Source organism: Falco punctatus (genome assembly GCF_963210335.1).
Source record: "Falco punctatus genome assembly, chromosome: 3".
In the NCBI taxonomy this organism is placed as follows: Eukaryota; Metazoa; Chordata; class Aves; order Falconiformes; family Falconidae; genus Falco; species Falco punctatus.
Genome location: NC_137582.1, coordinates 19,957,483 through 19,975,913, shown reverse-complemented (window position 1 = coordinate 19,975,913; position 18,431 = coordinate 19,957,483). Strand labels below are relative to the sequence as shown.

The window sequence follows — 18,431 nt, the reverse complement described above, 5'->3', positions numbered from 1 at the left end:
TAGTCCGTTGTCCTGAGGGGAGCAAACAATTATTTTAAAGCTGGGATATATTGCCTTGAATTTGCACAAAGGACAGATCTGATTATTTTCAAAGGTGCTGTCTTTATATAAAATCGCTTTTCAGAGCAGAACTGCACGTGAAACTTAATAGCTGTATATTAGATCAGTCCCTGTTTAGACACAAAAATTGGCGCCCCATTTTCAGAAATGCTGAATACCCTTAGCCCCTGGTGAAGAAATGCCAGTTTTCTTTGAAAATAAGGGTGTTTTTTTGTTGAGGTGTTCCCATGGCAATAGATATGTAAATTCTAGTGCAGTATTTGAAATTTTTAAGAATCTATGTCACTTAATCCATCTGTTTATAGAACTCTTCAATCTGGCAAATTTAAAGGAATCTCATGACAAGCTTTAGATGACAGCTTCTTGAAAACCTCCTGTGTGGAAGCTGCAGGAGGGGCACTTTGAAAATAGACTATTGGGCACGGTAACTTCTGGTGGGCTGGTGCAAGGAGCTTTTGTCTGCCAGCGTTGCTTTGTGCGCTACACCAAAGAAGCGCTGACAAGGAAAGTTGGCTATGATGAAAAGGGCAAGAATTTGAAGAAGAGCCAAGACTTGGCATTGCAGTTTGTAGAAAAGTTCTTGGCAGTAGCAGCAGGGCTTTTCCTCCTAAGGAGATGCATCCAGTGTAATCATTTTTGGAAATGTCTTTATTTGTAAAGCTCATGATTTTGCACTTACCTCTCTTGGAGAGCACTATATTCCTGTCTCTGCATTACACTGGGCAAATTGTTGAGAGAGGACTGCCACCCACAATCTCATTGTAGGACCTCAGTTTGTGCACTTAAAATTCTCCCATGTATTATATAAAGCAGTAAACGTTATGGGCTCAACCTACCTGTAGGACTTTGTGGTGGCTTGCTTTCAGTTTGACCTTGGCTGGGCTGCTGAGCTGCTCCAAAGTGCTGTGAACTGGGAGCCTGAGTAGGCATCTCAGTGACCTTGGGATGGAGCTCTGAGCGCAGGCAGTAGCGGTGTGGTGGGCACGGCGCTGGTCGGCTGGGATGCAGGGGTCTCTGTCACACACATCCACCTCTGCATGGCTGCACTTGCCGTCTCCTTGTGCCTGACATCCTCTTCTAGGGCAATTGTCAGACAATTTAATTCTGAGAAAATCCCTTCTAGCGTGGTCTGCTGAAGAGGTATGAGAGGGTGTTAAGTTTTTTGGCTTTAAGTCTCGTTACCTCTTCTGGGGCTGGTAAATAGGGTTACCATTTACAGTATGAGGTTTCAAGTATGAAGGTGAGCAAATAATTTAATAAATATCTTGTCAATTAGTTTTATTGAAGTATTTTTAGACCTGGTTTGTTGAAGTGCGGCTGCCTGTGACAGTGTTGTGAAGAGCGTGGTTGCTGTGAGCGTGTTAATGAGTGGGAGCTGGAGGCGACGCTGGGCTGTGAAAGGAGTCAGTGTTGCAATGCGTACTTCTAAGTTATTTGCAGCTCTGTTTTGCTGTCTGCTGTCATCAGTAGTAGAAGACAGGAACAACAGGATTTTGAAGTTCCCAGGTTGCTTTACTATTCAGTACTGACTGGCTGCAAAATTCAGGTCTCTGCAGATGACGTATTGCCAGTTGTCAGGAAAAATATTTTTCCCTTTTTTCAGTGTTTTATTCTGTAAGTTGATTTCTGGTTCTGAGGTACAAAGACTCTTCGAAAAGTTACACAACTTGACTTAAAACTGGTGACTTATATTACGTACCACACGATGTTATTTAATGTGATGTCACTGCAACAGAGTGTGAAAAAACGAGCAGACCTATCTTAGTGTGAGGCTTGTGAAAGAGACAAATTAATCACCCATTTTGCTGATACTCGTTCTTCCCTTTGGCTGGGGAAATCAGTTCCCAGCTCTAACCTTTGAGGAATGGTAAAGAATATCTGGTTCCTTAAACTGATTTTGAGCAAATTACTTCTTATAGGTGTTAAACCTAAGGTCCTTGTATTGTACAAATTGTCAATGGCCACTCAAGCTTTTCTGTCCAATTCTAGTTCTTCATTATTTCACTAAGTAGCAGGGAGCTTGGGGGCCCATGTATGGTCACTGGTACCAACACCACCTGTTTTGAGCTCTGCTTGGGGATTATGGTATACAGCCAGGACTATTTCATAGAATCATAGAATCGTTCAGGTTGTAAAAGACCTTTAAGATCATCGAGTCCAGCCGTTAACCTCACACTGCTTATAGGTTCAGCATGGTTCTGCTCTCCTCCTGATCTTTAGAAGCTGGCACAGGGTGGAGGGCAGCCTCATAAATTTTCTGCCTGTGCCATCGTCTTCTGCATTCGCATATGGTTATATCAGGTCCAGGTTCTCAAATGGTTTCACTAGCTGGATAAGAGCCAAATCTCAAGTGTAACTGAGTAGCCACTGTCTCATGGAGCAGATCGAGGTCATCAGGCTCAGTTTCCCTGCAGTCACAGGAACATAGGTACTATCTGATAAATCCAGAGGATCCAAGTACTGCCACAATCGTAAAGTGTTACAGGCTTGTAACATAAAGGATTAAAAGATACTCACTATAAGGTGCCAACTGGGGGGAAAACCAACCCAAAACCATGTGATGTCAGAGGAATTGCCAGTGCCTTCAATTCCTGCAATAGGAAGAAATTTGAACTGTGAGATTCTCAGGAGGTTGAACGTACCCCATGCTGCAGAGAAACACAAACCCTATTCCATGGTCCTTGTCAATCTGACCTCAAACCTGGTGATGGCTCAACAGTTGGACAAGCAAGATAAACCAGTCAAAAAATCTTTAGAAAACAAAACCAAAAAAAAAATCAAAATAATAATAAAAAATTACTCCCTCAGTAGAAAATATCCCATTTGTGGCTGTGGCCAATCTCCAGTGCTTTACAGGACAGTGGGAAAAGTAGAGAAGCTTGGACATCATAAGTGAGGAACCTCTTCGTAACTCCTAAAGGCAGCCTAGTGGGAGCTTGAAGGCTGGTATTTATATTGTGTAAATGAGGCACAACAAACTTCCTTCTATTTAACCCTACTCCATGAGGCTCAGGAAAGGGAAGAAACCTCAGTGTTTGGTGCTGGGTCTGACCCTTTAAAGCACTGGGGAGATACTCCAGTGCTAACTGAAGGTATCCAAAAGCTACTTTCACTATCTCATGTAACTGAGCTTTAAATGAGATGATGGAGTAGGTTTGGATAAATATTTATACTGTGCACTAGCATATGGTGTTGTTCAGGCAGATGCAATTCAGTCGTAGAATTCTTATCTTATACCAACATGTTACTGATTGTAGAAAAGCGTAAATTACACAAGCTGCCATCTGTTTTCAATTACCGCATGAAAACACTGAGGCAGGTTGGTATTTTCCTTTAGCTGTGCTATCAGCTCACTGCTGAATTTGATAATTACATTAGAGTGAATTCAGAATGAATGCATTTGGTAATGTGAACACTCAAAAAAAGTTGCTGACAAACTGCTTTCATAGCTTGTCCATAAATAGAGAAGCAGCAGAGCTAAACGCGTATAGCACTACGTGCAATGAATGCCACTACTGTAGGGCTTGAATATAAATGTATATGTTTCAAACATGACTCTGTAAGCACCTCATTTTCTGATAGTATTTAATTATAAGCTATGACATAAAGGTCCATTCTCCTTCATAGAAATGTGGAAGCTGCATTCAATCAGCTGTGACTAGAGAAATCTAATTTTAAGAAATCAGATTTGTTATTTTACTGTAAGATCAACGCTGATTTTGCAAAACCAAAGAAAATTCAAACAAATTTTAGCTCTGTCTTTCACTTTATGCAGCTGTAACCAGAACCTCAGATTTTGTGTGCCATTATCCATCTCAGAGATTGGAGAGCTGAGCAGGGTAGCCATTAGCCTTGAACATCCTGTACATCATGCTCAAGAAGAGTGGTTAGGACATGTTAGGAGCATAATAAGAACATAATGGTCAACAGTTTGGATGCTGTTTTTTCCCCATTTGATATTTAGTAGAAATCTTTGTCAAATACTCTAAAGAAAAATTTAGTAAGGCAGCTGTGTTAGTAGCATGATTCCACAGAAGTTGGAAGAGATTAAATATTTGTGAATGTGGAAATACGCAACTCTGCCATCAACATCAGAAGTGGATTAGTGGTTAGTTGTCCTTGACAACTGTTTAACAGCATGTATAGCAGCCACTGGACTTTCCTGAACGACACATGAATCTGTGCCTGGGTGTTCCTGCTCTGTGTCTGCCTTCTCTTTTTGGTCTGTGATCATCATTTGCTCAAGGAGTTTGCTGGTAAGCTGTGGTGATGCCTTTCCCAAAGTTTCCATTTCCATTGGATGTTTTTAATTAACGTCAATTATTAGTTCCAAATTTTTTTTGAGTGAGTCCTGTCACCACTTTTCAGTAAGTTGGATCTACCCTAAACACCTGTGACTCTTAACTGTACTGGGATTATTGCCATCAAAATTATCACGATGACTTGTGACACGTCATAGTGACTATTGAGTACTGGTCAGCAAACTGTATTGCACCCATCTCCTCTTGTCTGAGAGTTTTCTGAATTTAGCCCTTTTACCAAAGTAGGGGCTTCTCTTGCTGAAGGAAAATGTGATTTTGTAAGCTGCATTGTGTGTTGCTGCCAGAACTTTGTCTGATTGCTGGAAGGAGACAAGGTTTGTCAAATCTCTCCTTTGCTTTCAATTACAGAATACTACGAGTCCAACAGCAGAGTCTTGAAGTCCTTGATCATCCTTTGCATTAGCACAGTGTCTTTAGGTTGACTGAAATCATCCAGTGTTTTCTCAGCAGTCCCCCTTTCTCTGCATCACTGGGAATCCCAGTGCAGCACTGGAGGAGCTGCTAGTCAGTCTCTGTTCTGCCCCTTTGCTGCACCAGCGACTCAGGCTGTTGTATCCCCCTTCTGTGGTGGAAGCCCTCTCACTGTTGGACCTCTCTGAGTGTCAGGAGACTGTCTTAGAGACCCTGGACCACTGGCCTGCTGGTTGGACACAGACAATTTGGATTTGGATTCTCTTCTTTACCCTGTCACAAACCTTTTGTGCAACTACACCGACTGTTTTCCTACCAGCGTACATAGGTATTCTTTTAAGGTAGTTTGGGTTTAAACAGATGGAAAATGCTAACAAATCTGACATGCTATCAAACATAAGCAAAATGTTTGATGACTAGATCCATTTTGGTACCAGTGCAAATGAAAAAGCCTTTAGGTTTGCTAAAGTTTCCCTGTGTTCCATGGGGCTGTGGTTCACAGTCTTGGTTTCCCAGTCTCAGGGCAATACGTGCATCCGAGTTTACAGACTGGACCTGCAGACTCCCGAGCAGCAATGTTCCACTGACATGGGCTCTAATGAGTTTCAAACTTCAGTTTGGATGACTCTTCTCTTTCTAAGCCATCCTCCTCCCATCCTGACAGGAAATTTGTGTCTGTATTAACTCTGAACACTTTCGTTGTGGCATACCACCCCGCCATCCCTGTGCAGGTTGTGACTGTTCCAGGGATAGAGACTTTATATTTCCAGTGCTACCTTATTTCAGTCTCTGCTAATCTTTACCAAAATTCTCCTCTGTTTTACTCTGTTTTCCACTAATAAATCATTAAACTCTTAAGTATGACATTCTAGTTCTTTCAAAGCTATGATGAAGCTGTTGTTTTCAGAGATGTCAGAATTTCATCCTACATTCCTGCTTTTTTTTTATTATTATTTTGTATCTCCATTTTTCTGCTTGTTTCCTTGGTTTGCCTTGCTTCTTTCCCCACAGCGTTGTTTAAGGATCCGTTTGTTTTGAGGATGTCTCTTCTGGGGCCGCAGTACTTCTGTTGAAGTTGTTTTGGATGGTCAAGTGAACCCCACCCTTGTGAAGACGCCTCTGGGTGCATGGTCACCACCATGTAGATGGGGTGTGGGACTGTGCTCGCTTCCATGGGCTGTGGGCTTCTGTTCTTCTGAGTCAGTGGACATAAAACCAATGGAAAAAAAGATGCCAGCTTTATGTTGGGCTCGAGACTAGCTGCGTGCTGTGACTACCAGCACTTGCTGTTCCATGATAAAGAAATCAAAACTCCATGTATAAAAAGACACCCCCCAGAGGCATAAGGGGCAAGATCCACCCCCATGCAGACAGGCAGCGTGGTGCTCCGGCACCACTCTTGCAGGAGGTAAACTGCAAACTGCGTGCCCAAAACAGGGAAAAATTATTATTATGGTTTTTAGTCCTATTTTTGAACTGCAGGATCCAAGTTGTTCACTATAGGGAAAGGAATTAAGGCAGTGGGAATTCCTCGGTGAAATATAAATGGAGTGGCTTTAGCTTTCTGAGTATAAATTTCACCTTTAACAGTGAATTTCTGTTTTCTTCCCCCTAAACTTACAGGACACAGGTTTAGCAAAGTTCTACTTGCTTATCCCAGACCTGAATTTTGGCCTGCAGAACAGTATTAGATTTCCAATAACTCTGTGTGACTTTTTCTAAAGACTCTTTTAACAGAGAGAGAGTTTTACTGGGCAATAAAATTACTTTTTTTTTTCTTTACAACAACTGAAACCTAAGGCAAATACAGAAAGTTTCATAATAGCTCAGAGCTCTTTTTTCTGCATTCACAGCAGTGTAGTTGAGTTAGAATCAAACTTGTTTGTAGACCAATGACATAAAATGCTCTTGGGCAACAAGAAACCTACTATACTGATGTCTGTCCATTGGCTCCTTCTCATCAATAGTTAATATAATTAATGGAAAAAAAATTGTCTGCAAGTTCATAATCGGTGGTCTGTGGATGTTTTAAATTTAATCACATTACTGTAATAAAAAATACGTTTACATATTCTTTTCAAGTAAGTGTTTTTTTATGGCAGGATAACGCAGATATCTGAACACTCTGCATTTATGAAAGTGCTTTCTTGATTGTTTCCGGAGTCTTACAGCTGGAGCCATTCAGAACGAGAGAGAAAGCAGTCTTGGTTTCAGCTGCACTGTAAAACAGGGCTGTGTCTGTGTTTTGCTACAGCTTCCAAATTGCAGCATGGTCTGTAGCCCATTGAACGGCGAGATCTAGCACCGGCCAGAACAGCTGGGACCTTGCCCTCGCCTGAGCTTCCTTAGGCTACTGCTGGTCAGTCTTAGGTAGTCCAGGCTTTCTAAAGAGAGGACTGTCAGCTGAAAAACTTGTCTGCAGAATGGCTGAAATCTTAAAGAGTATCCTAAGTGTCTATAAAAAAAAAAAACCATAAAATCAGACGTCAGTACAGCAAAATGCTGGCATTTTGAACTGCTTTTGCTCTCAATTGAGGGTGAAAAGCACTGTGTATTATTAGGTTTACTTGCAATATCCATTTTATTTGAAGCCTGGAAGGGGTCCTCAGGTGCTGTTGGATTTACAGCATTGTGGCTATCACAGCTCTCTGCCCTGAGTACTTCAGGGGTGATGCTGCTCGCCAGCTGTCTGTTTTACAGAGCCCTTCCCTGCACTTTTCTGTGTCTTACTTCGTTGCTGCTTAGGACACTAGCTGGCTTCCTTTCATGATATAAGTGAACGATCCGGGAAACATGTTGCACTAAAGCCAAGGCTCTGTTTAGCTAGTCAAACACATGGAAAAACAATTGCACTTTTGTCTGTGCAAGCGGAGAGCAGCTGTTTGTCTCAAATGGTGCACACTGCTCGTGCTCATTGTAGCCTTGATACCAGAGGGTGCTGAGGGTGCCCTGTGGGGATCCAACTGCCCTTGGAACTCCCTTGGTTGGGCTGGTTTAGGGATTGTTTCACCTTTAGCCATTCCAGTTATTTTTTTTTGAGCTGTTCTGTGGTAGGTATGGAATTGCAGTATACAATAAAAACACTTATAAAGTTAAGCATGCAGTCACTGGTTTGCTTTCCTGATGTGGCCCAGCCCAGCTTGGCTTTATCTGTGGGTATTTCTTGCTGGGATTCAGATGAAGTCAGTCATTTTACACACCAATTCCCAATTAGGGCCGTGAGAAGCAGTGGCCTACATTTCCCTATTCCATATTTATAGAAGGTTTGCATTTCAGGGCATTAGGTCCTTATGTTATTACCCTCCAGGTATCTACAGATAGATTTGATTTACCTAATGTGAATAGTTCCCATTTGCTGTATCAGTGTTTGCCTGGCTGCTCAGTCTATCCGTTGGGGTTACTCTGCCACCACGGAGCTGAGACTCACGTATGGAGCAAGAGCCACCCACCCCAAACCAAGAGCTGTTCTCATGGGCTGCTGGCTCAGTGATTCCATCAGCAGAAAGGGAGGGATACAGACACTATCTAAACCAACAATGAGGCCCTTTGAGAATCTATGACTTTTTATATTGTGTGACATTATATTATTTGATGTATTATTTTTTTTTTATATTACGTAGGTTTTATATTATGTTGTTTAATTTCTGATTTTTTTTTTCAGTTGGAGACCGATGAGTTTGGAATACTCTAAAAAACCCCAGTCTTTTTTAAAAACAACAACAAAAAATGTATGTAATGAGTATGTGTAATGAAAACATGTAACGAACCCTTGCTCAGGCAAACCATCCCTACCAGACTTCAGCCACAGACCAAGATGGAGTGCCAGAATTATCCACTTACGTTTGTAATTCTGTAAATGGAGTTAGTTTCCTCTGCTATGCCTTGTACTGTGCTCTGCTGGTACCCAGTTTCTAGCCCACTGATGGAGCCGTGGGCCAGCTTAACACTGGTGTAAAGATTGAACAAGAAATGTGTTCCTCTAGAGAGAAAATCCTGTGTTTATGCAAGACCTGGATACTTGCCTACTCCCACACCACCCACTCTACAGCCAATTACACATTTGGTAGAGATATTTACTGAGCTGAACACACAGCTGCAATTTATTCTGTTTCATCCAGTAACCTCAGTTATGTAGAAAAGGACGTTGCATGATTTTTTAACCTTCCGGTGACGTGCAGTAGGTTTTGATTTGTAAGGTTCCAGCCTTGATTTACTAAACCTAGCAAGATTGCATGAATTCTTAAAAAAGAAGAAAAAAAAATTCTAACTGGAAACATAACTTTTTGGACCTCTGATTTTCATCTCTTTTCCTCATTCCACTGTGACAATATAAAGCGTAGCAGAGCGAGAGCAAATGCTTCAGTGCTGCCTGTGTTTACTTTTATTTAGAAGGTTGGTTTTGGGTCTTAGGCTTTTCTGTGGCAGCACGTTCAGCATCTCTGTGGCCTGAGCTCTTTGCTGAGCATGGGGATTCCTCTGCTTCATGGCTATGAGTTACCTATTAAAATAGAAGAGCCCCTGTGTCAGTATAAATGCAGATTGTGTGTGTGTGTACAAGAAGTTGAGCTCTACGCCCTCTCTCCACTGTTGTTCCCTGCCTCACATTTCTCTGTGCTTGCTCCTTCTGCCCTAACATCCATCTTGCCATTGATTTCCCTGGGACTTTAAGTGATCTGAAAACTTAAGCTGCAGTTTAGTGACCTAAGTGTAAGCTGCTGCCAGAAAGGTTGATCCTATCTTTACTTCCTTTTCATCTACCTCTTTCCCTTTGCCTCCAACCAGATCCCTATCTATTGCCTCCTTCCTCCAACCATGTCAGGCACATCAGGGAATTTATTTTGCCTGGAGACACGTCCTTTCATTTATTTATTTTTGCTGGCACAAGATTAAAAGGGAGCAGTGCCTGGCTTTGGTGCATTGTTCCCCAGAGCCAGTGCAAAGGGACAGGAGCAATTCTTGGGAGTGCAGGCACCAAGTCCGGCTACGAGCCCTCCTCCCCTTTGGAACTGGTTTGATACCCGGATCCACAAAGTCCTTGGCAATTCAGGCCGAGGGTATCCCTTTCTGCTGGCAAAAAAGGTGGTGGAGTCCTAGGTCAGGTTACTGATCCAGCTTTTAATAAACAAAACTTTGCCCCCCATATTTCTTTTAAAAGTGAGATTAGCTCTTTACACCCTAAGGAGATGGAAACCTCACTCTCTGGCATTGTCACTAAAGATTTTGTGTACAAACCCATGTTGTGGTGTGTGAGGTAGAAGATGCTGATGTGGTAATTAGCTTGGAAGGTTTACTCAAGAGATCTAACAACTGGCAGGGCAAACCTGTGGGTTTACGCGCTTGTAAATAGCTCCTTTTTCAATGGTAACTGCGATAAAAAGTAGAAAGGGTGTAATTTTTTATTCGTGTGTGACAAAATAACAGACATAGATGGGAGTGTTTACTTTCACTCATTTCTTAACTACTTCATATTTCATATTTAAATTACATTTTAAAAATGATGCCTTGGTTTCCATCTGTTTACTTGAGAGCACAGTGGTGCTCGGGAGGCGAGAGTGGGAGTAGCAGTTCCCAGCATCCCTAGAGGAGCAAGGAGAATGTGAGGGGGAGAAATCCCACGGGACGGATACCTTGTCCTTTAAAACGGTGGAAGCTTGGATGTGCCCTTCCTCCTTGCTGAAGGCTGGAAAGCTGTGTTTCAGATGTTACACCCTTGTAGCACCTAAGCCTTCCACAAATTTTTCTGAAATCTGTCAGCAAGATAAGAAAAGCCAAAGCAGATATATCTCCTTTTTAAGTGATGGTAAAGAATAATTTATCTTTTTTTTTGCTTCAGTTTTACTTCTCGGTTGCAAGAGTTCAGTAACCTTCACAGGTGAGAGCTGTGGCCGTACCACAGGAATCAGCCAGTGAGTCTTCTATCTCAGAAGTGGCCCAGAGTTTTAAAAAGTATCTACAAGGTGTGAAGAGCTTGATTTCTCGGGTATTCTACTTAAGGCATCTCCAGGTCACTGACAATTGCTAAATGTTAATCCTTCAGCCCCAGTTTGCATGGGTGCTTGTAAGGAAGGGTTCTTACTGGCAGACTGTCCTGATATTTAATAGAAATCAGGATCTGGCAGATCTGTCATGCAGATTACACGTAGAAAACAGATGATTTTGCTAGCTGAACGTGAAGAACCTTTCCTCTGGAAGATCTCAGTGCATTTCAGAATACCATAATGAAACAATTATAAGCTTGAGCTACTCGACCAGCTGATCCTGTCCCTGAAGGTTTAGTAGGACATGAAAAAAAGCATTTACTTATACTTATTGAGGGTCTCTAACAGAAATATAAGCAGGCTCTTTCTGTAATGGATTTAATTTTAATTTTCATTAGCAAGAAGAAAAGCAAAACCACTAACACTAGACTATTCTTTTCTTTTTGAAATAGTTATGTTGTCAATTCTGGTATCAATTTTATTCTGTAAAATTGTCAAAATACACTTTTCTTTAGACAGCTCTGAAAGAAGTTATACTTAGAAGCTTTTATTTTAGTTCTTAGGAAAATTGCTGAAGAACTTTCCAGGGTTGAAAATAACTCCTACATTTGCCTATATTCATCATTCCTATTGGATGCTAGTAAGTTTTTAAAACAAAGACCAAAGAGAAACCGGAACATTTTTCCATGTATTTTGGGAATGGCTTGCCTTAAAGTAAAAATCATCTGTGTAACACATCTGGCATCGCATCAGATGGTAAGAAGAAGTAACAGTCAAAGGAGCATGTCCTAAACTATCTGATAACTCTATGTAAATGAGTGTGCGTACAAACTAGGAACAGAGCAAAGGGTTAAATCCAGTCTGTCCCATGGTGGATGACTGAGCCAGCCCTGATTTGCACACAGCTTTCCCAACAACTGCCTGTTTCTGTGCAATGCGCTAATGACTTTTGAAGTACCTCGGTTTCAAAGGGATCTGCTCTGCAGCAGGATATGGCCCTGGTTTGAGCTGCCAGCTGCTAGAAATCTGTTTCAGATCTGTGCAGAGTCCAGGGGTGGAATCCTGGCTGCTCCAGAGTGAAAGATTAGCGCAAGGCTGGATTTCACTCTCTCTCTCTCCAGCATTTTTTAAGATTTCCCTTCAGGCAGTTGCCACATGTACAATAATAATCGCACCTTCAGTGCAAATGAATTGGTGGCAATGTTTTCAGCATCTCTTTACACTATTAACACCCGATGCCAGAGCAGCTATCAGTGTCAAACAAGCCGGTGAAAACCTTGCCGTTTGCTTGGCCTTGGTGCTGCCGGAGGAGAAAACTCAAGAATGCTGGTAGAGACTTTGTGCTTTGCAGTCTTAGATGCTGAATTACTGCCCAGATAATTGGGTAAAATATCAGTGCTGCTGAAACCCAGTATTTTTTCCCACCATCTGTAATGTGTCATTGCATAATCTAGCTTTGTATTCAAGAATGTTAAGCCCAGGTTGTATTTGGTAGCATTGATTTCTTTGGTACCTACTTGATCTGTATTTGTCATAGTGTTTATACTCTCTTTCTTAAAGAGATGTTAGCCAAAAGATAAAAGCAGAGTGGATTCCAGACACTGATCCTGAAGTGTAACTTACACTGAAGTGTAAACGATAAATCCGTTGAGAATTAGATCCTTAACCCACAGCTGCCGAGGTGGGACGCACACGTCTGCTGCTGTGGAGAAGGGCAGCCCCCCCATGCCGCCTCCTCTATGCCTGCGTGTGCATTTGTGTTTCTCTTCATCCCAAGCTTTTTAAAAACTTTTATGTCAAATCAAAAATGACTGTGTAATCATGGTCGTGTCCTACTGTTCTGAGATACATTATCTTTTGACTCTGTGCGGCTGTTACTTGCTTCATGACTGGTGATGAATGGTTGTGCATGCTGCATCTGTAAATTGAAACACTTCTTTAAAGCTGTCCCAAAGAACATTGCAGTCATTGCTTCAGCCAAGTTCTGTGGTGGCAATTTCCAGCTCTTCATGATCTTTCACAGCACCCTTCTCAAAAGTGTGCCTCGAAAAAGAAAGGAAATTTTTAAAGGTTTGTATATAAAAATACATTAAATTGAAAAAAGTCCAGCAGGCAAGGCCTGGTTCCACTGTGACTAAAGCCTACAGTGCAAACGCGTCTGAATATCCAAGGATCTAGGCTAACTGCTTATCCTCAAGCAATATTCCTGTAGCATTCATCAATATTAAGGTTATCCTGAGGCAGAATGCTAAGTAAGAATTAGTGACAGGTATGCAATGCTTTTATGCAGTAGTTGGCTTGAAAGTAGTTGTGGAGTTCCACACTGGTGCCTGCAGCCTGGGTCTGACATCCCTCGGGAGCATCCCACAGTCATCCTCAGCTCCCGATCAGTGCTGGCTCAGCAGCCCAGCCCCCGTGCAGGCAGCCCCCTGCGAGGGAGCAGGGCTTTGGTTTGCCCAGGGGACAGTTCTCCTGGCAGGAAGATCGAGGGGTGTGGATGTACATCTCCAGGGCAGCTTGGCAAGGCCAAGTAGGGGCAGGCAGCCAAAGCTTGCCGTGGTGGGAAGAGCGATAACCAGGGAGGGGGAGGGAAGGGTTGTACAGCTCCAAGTACAGCACAATCCTGATTTTGGCCATTAAATGTTTTTGTAACTAATTATAATTCCTCTTCCCGCCATCTTCAGTTTGCTGATAAATGGCGTGACACATCTTTGCTAACTCCTGTGAGTGGTAGGTTACCAGATCCTTTCTGTTCAAATGTAAGCCCAAAGCTGAACTTTTCCTTTTCCTGGGAACACCTGGATTTGGTTAAACCTTCTGTATGTGCCAGTGGAAACCTGCAGAAAGACAGCGGTGCCTTTTCTGCTATCCTGACTTCTGTGGGCTGCTGCCAAGGTGGGGAATTGAAATACTTAACAATAAATGTTTATTACTGTAGCATTTAAGTATTTGAAATTAATTAAGGGAGTCTTTTAATTTCAGTGTTACTTTATTTAAGTGTTATTGTTTCTGTGGTTTTTAGATCACCGCATCCTGACCAAAAAAATGGTCGGAATTTATTCTGGTCTTTGTCATTTCTTGGTCTGAGGGGTAAAAATGGACGCTTATCTCCTGTCAGCTTCCGTGGAGAGCTATGAGGAAATGAGCAATAAAAGGCTCTTTGAGTCTTTTTTAACTTTAGTTTATTATCTATTATAGTTACTGATGTGTGGAAACCAACAGAGAAGTTTTATGTGTTTGCAGTAACAAAGCCCTTAACAGCTGTAGCTACAAGCTGAGCACCTACAGCTTTTTAAAATGTGTTTTTATAAATGTAACGTTAAATCATCATGATTTTGTAAACCAGTCTCCTTAAGAAAATTCTTGAGATAATAATATGTGGGTAGATATACTCATTCGGAGGTGATTTGTGGGTACTCACTCACTCTCACTTGTTTACTAACTCCACCAAGAGAGCAAGGCACAATGTGGGCTTTTGTGGGGCAGGACTGATGATGGCGAAAACGCGCCAGGGAGCACTGCGTCTCATTCCCCCTGGCTGGGTGCAGTGCTGGGTGGAGAACCAGGGCGGGGAGAAGAAAACTGGGTGAGTCAAGGGCGCTCAGCATACCAAAGGGCTCAGAACCGTGCAAAACTCTCTCCCCCAGTGAGAACTGGAGGGCGCAGCAAATGGCTCCGCATTTCTTTATCCCAGAGGGAGCCAGATCTGGTATTCGCAGAGACTCATCCCCTGGGGGCACTGGCCAAGCGATGGCCGATGGCTGTGGAGAGGGCTTTCTGCCCCCAGGGTGACTGGCTCTTTATTATCATCTCCTGTTCCTCATGGGTCTTTTCATGCAATTTTAGGACAGAAGTATGCTTTTCTGTGCATTGTCCTGCTCTCTGTATTCCTCTTCTCATCTGGCTTGGGTGGACTTTGTGCATCTAATCCTGTCCACTGGAAATGGTGAAACTAATAAGCCCTTTGGATCAAGTGCAAAGGGCAGCACGAAGAAGACTGTTCTCAGCCTGTACGCATTGCTGATTAATAATACCGCCATGGGCATACATTAAAAAAAAAAAAAAACAACCAAAAACCCCCCCACAACCCATTGAGAATGCAGACATGTCAACTCTTGCCTTTTGCGTAAGAAATGCACTCATTGGCATTCAGATTGCTGTTCACTACTGTGGTGTCCATATAGCCCCCATTTACACCATTGCAGTCCTGGTCTGAGTGACTGGCCAGCCTGGAAAGTCTGTTCCTTTGCCAGGGACGTTCCCCAGAGGCCTCCAAATGCCCCTGATTTGATCCAGCATGCAGATGTATCCATCACACGCTTGCATGCTTGTCCCTGGCCAGACACGAGACCCATGCATTGGGATTCCAGTAACTTGAGAAGTCTGAGAATATGCAGCAGTAAAACAAACATCAGCCATTCAACTTCCAAAAATTGCATTAAGCCAGAAGAGACAATGTTATTTCTGCAGGTCTGTTTTAAATCAACCCAAGTATTATTCTGGAGCCAAAGCTATAATTCAGTAAAACTTGATACAATCTTGGAAAGCCACAGAAAGCGTTAAGAAATACCACTGGAAGTTGAGACCTGTAGATACTGCAATAATCTGCATTTTAAACTACAGAGACATGCCTCTTAAATACCATTTGAGGCACACTGCAAAGGATGATGGGTTACCTTTTCAACCAAAATCCTTAAAATTCAGAAGGTTTTGTCTGCATGCAAAAACTGAACCATTTTCCCAATGCTTGCAACTGAAATACTGAATATGAATGTATAGGAAAGATGCATCCATAGTGCCATGGAAGTTGGCTAAGTGGAATGGCTGATGGCCATACTCTGATGGTCATTTAGGCTCCCCGTAAGGCTGCCAGCCAGGATCTTCAGCTCTGCAGGGGAGTTCTGAGGGCAAGGGGTAAGGCGTAAGAGAGACCTCTGCCTGCCCTTCAGGGGCTGCTGCTGCCACTCTTCCTGTGCAGAGGCTTTAAGGAGCAGAGATTAAAGTCGTTGGTGGCATTTTTGATGAAATGTTACATTTTTTTGTATTGGCTTTTCTTCCTCTGTAATTTTCCTTAAATGGAACATCGATGGCTACATTCTGTACATTCTGCGCAAATACAAACTGAGTTTCACCAAATGTTTTACTTGAGAGAGAAGGTGGCTGGTGCACAAAAGTTAAATTACTTGGCTCTGAGAAAATCTGTTTTAGAGCCAGCATGGGAAGACACCAGAGCTGCTTCCCACCTCTCCTGCATGCATTTATTTCTGTGTTGTGTTTCTGCCTAAATAGGAAAAGTAAAAAGATAAAATAAAGCATGAATGTCTCTAGTGACACTTGCTTCATATCTTCTTTCTTACAGACTCAAGATGACTTATGAGTAGTATAACCTTCTACTGAATGTATTGTTTTCATTGAAATATCAGGATAATATTATTGCTTTAGGCTCCATATTTTTATCATTAAAAATACAGATCTAGACACTACACATTTTTGGCCTTTTTACCAAATACTGTAATATTATGATTGGATACAGAGAAGGCTTAATGGTTTTGAGGAATCAATATTGTGATCTTTCTTTTCCTCCACAGTCTTTTACAATATCAATGTGACTTCTTTCTGATGAACTCAAAAAAGATACACAGTGGTGTCGTCAGAATAGAAATATTCTGATATTCTATCAAGAAATATTTTTAGTAGAAATATCAAGACTTTTTGCTCAGAAAGTAGCCTCTGACGATACAAGACTTTCAGCAGTTCAATTTGTTACGGCTCTTAAAAACACAATATTAGCATACTTGAAATTAATTAATGAGTCATACTTGCTGAAGAAAACCAAAACCTGTACACATAAAAAGTAAAAATAACTACATCTGTAAGAAAATCTCCTGAAAATGACAGTGACATTTTAATCCATCCTAGTACTGACTTCATCTTCCATGGTATTATTTCCAAGAATCTGGATCCTTGGGTTTGTGTTGTACTGGTGGAAGTTTTGGCACTGAATCTAGTGAACTCATCATCCAGACCTTGCCATGAGCCTGGAGATACGACGCATATTTTTACTATGACTACTGAGAACTGTTTAAAATGGTTTCTATGAAAGTGTTTAAGGCAAACTAAGAGTAATAGGCTTTTTGCAACGGCCAGAGCTGTCTTGTCCCATATTGTTTGCAAAGTGCCATTGATATTGGAAAATATCATTGTTAGAAAAAAAAATATAATTGTTATAAGAAAAGTAATTGATGTAGGACTTAAAAATTCCACCTATTTGAAAGCTGCATTGATGTTTTTAAAAAAAGCACAGAAAATTAACTTGCCAGATTGATTCTAAGAAATGTGGTTTTCTTAAGAGTGGTGAATGAGATGGTGTGAAGAGTTCTGGAGGTTTTGCACACCCAGGAGTTGAGAATACATCTGTGTAAACAGCCTTACAAAAAAAGTCTGATGAGTAACTTGTTTTGCTACTTATGTTTCTCCTCAGGTTTGCCAATTTGTCATATCTGTCAATGGCCTCAACGTTCTCCATGTGGATTACAGGACAGTGAGCAACCTCATCCTGACTGGCCCTCGAACGATTGTGATGGAGGTGATGGAAGAAATAGAGTCCTGAGAAGGAAAAAACCTCTTACAGGACACTTTTGTGAGAGAAATAGCGACAACTGTGGAGCAGCATGACACAAGGAGGAAGAATGTCGCTGTGTCTAAATAGATGATTTTGCTTTTAGGGGAGGGGGGCTGTCTTCATTTAACAATAATAGCACTGGTGGTGATGCTAAAAAGTGGACAATTGATACCAGCATATTTTCACTAAGGACTTTTCTTTGCCCAACGGAGACAAGGTTAAGGCCTTTAGGTTGTCTGTCCAGCCATGTCTGCATCGGTCAGAATGGTTTCCCACCTGAGAGGCTGTGCAGATATCCTCACGGTCCACACTGGATCAGAGCACTTCGGGAGATGAAAGAACCAAACACTGTGGGGTTAGGATGTCACAGATGGTTTTCATATCATATTTACGTCAGTAGACATCCTCCTGGTGTCCAGCTTTGTTCGAGGAGCGTGTGCTGTCACAGTCGCTCTCTTCTCGGGCGAGGGGCAACTGACTCAATGCTGGCTTGATTGCAATCAAACACGAATGAACTGCAGATGCATGAAAAAAAAAAGTGTCCATTCTCTGCAGAGGATACTCTGGTATGAATGCTTGGGTCTGACTGAATACACGGTTTAGTCTAGAAAGAAAAATTCTGCAAATAGAAAAGCGTGCGGTACTTTCACAAAATCTGCCTTTGAAATTTGGACTTTTTCTTTTAGGTGCCAACACTGGTTTAGGTGCTCAAGTATAAAATATTGATTTTGGTTCTTTCCTTATCTGTAAAGGAAAGGTGTCTCAGCCTTGCTGTTCATCACTTTGGAGAAATTTTGGACACCATTCCTGGAAGAAGAATGTTTAGCAGGTTGAAATGGAAGATTCTCAGTGTTAGCATTAGCAATGATACATCCAGATGTTCCAGTAGAGAAAGTACACTTCAAATTGAAGCAATGTACTTGAATGTACATTAAGCTTGTTAGCACTTTCCAATCATCTAATGTTTTGCAAACTACAGACTTGCCACATGAGTTGTATTTGACACTATTACTAATAAAACATTATATTTAACTGACA

At 41.8% G+C, this 18,431-nt stretch overlaps 1 protein-coding gene across 2 annotated transcripts in view; it reads left to right on the top strand.

Annotated features, from left to right (window-relative positions):
• Nucleotides 1-18,431, top strand: part of DEPTOR (DEP domain containing MTOR interacting protein) — a 76,348-nt gene extending 57,917 nt beyond the window's left edge. For both annotated transcript variants that reach the window (XM_080378349.1, XM_080378350.1), the window contains one exon: nt 17,253-18,431. In XM_080378349.1, coding sequence (XP_080234475.1) covers nt 17,253-17,381 — 129 coding nt within the window. In that variant the 3' untranslated portion in view covers nt 17,382-18,431. The remainder of the gene's footprint in view (nt 1-17,252) is intronic.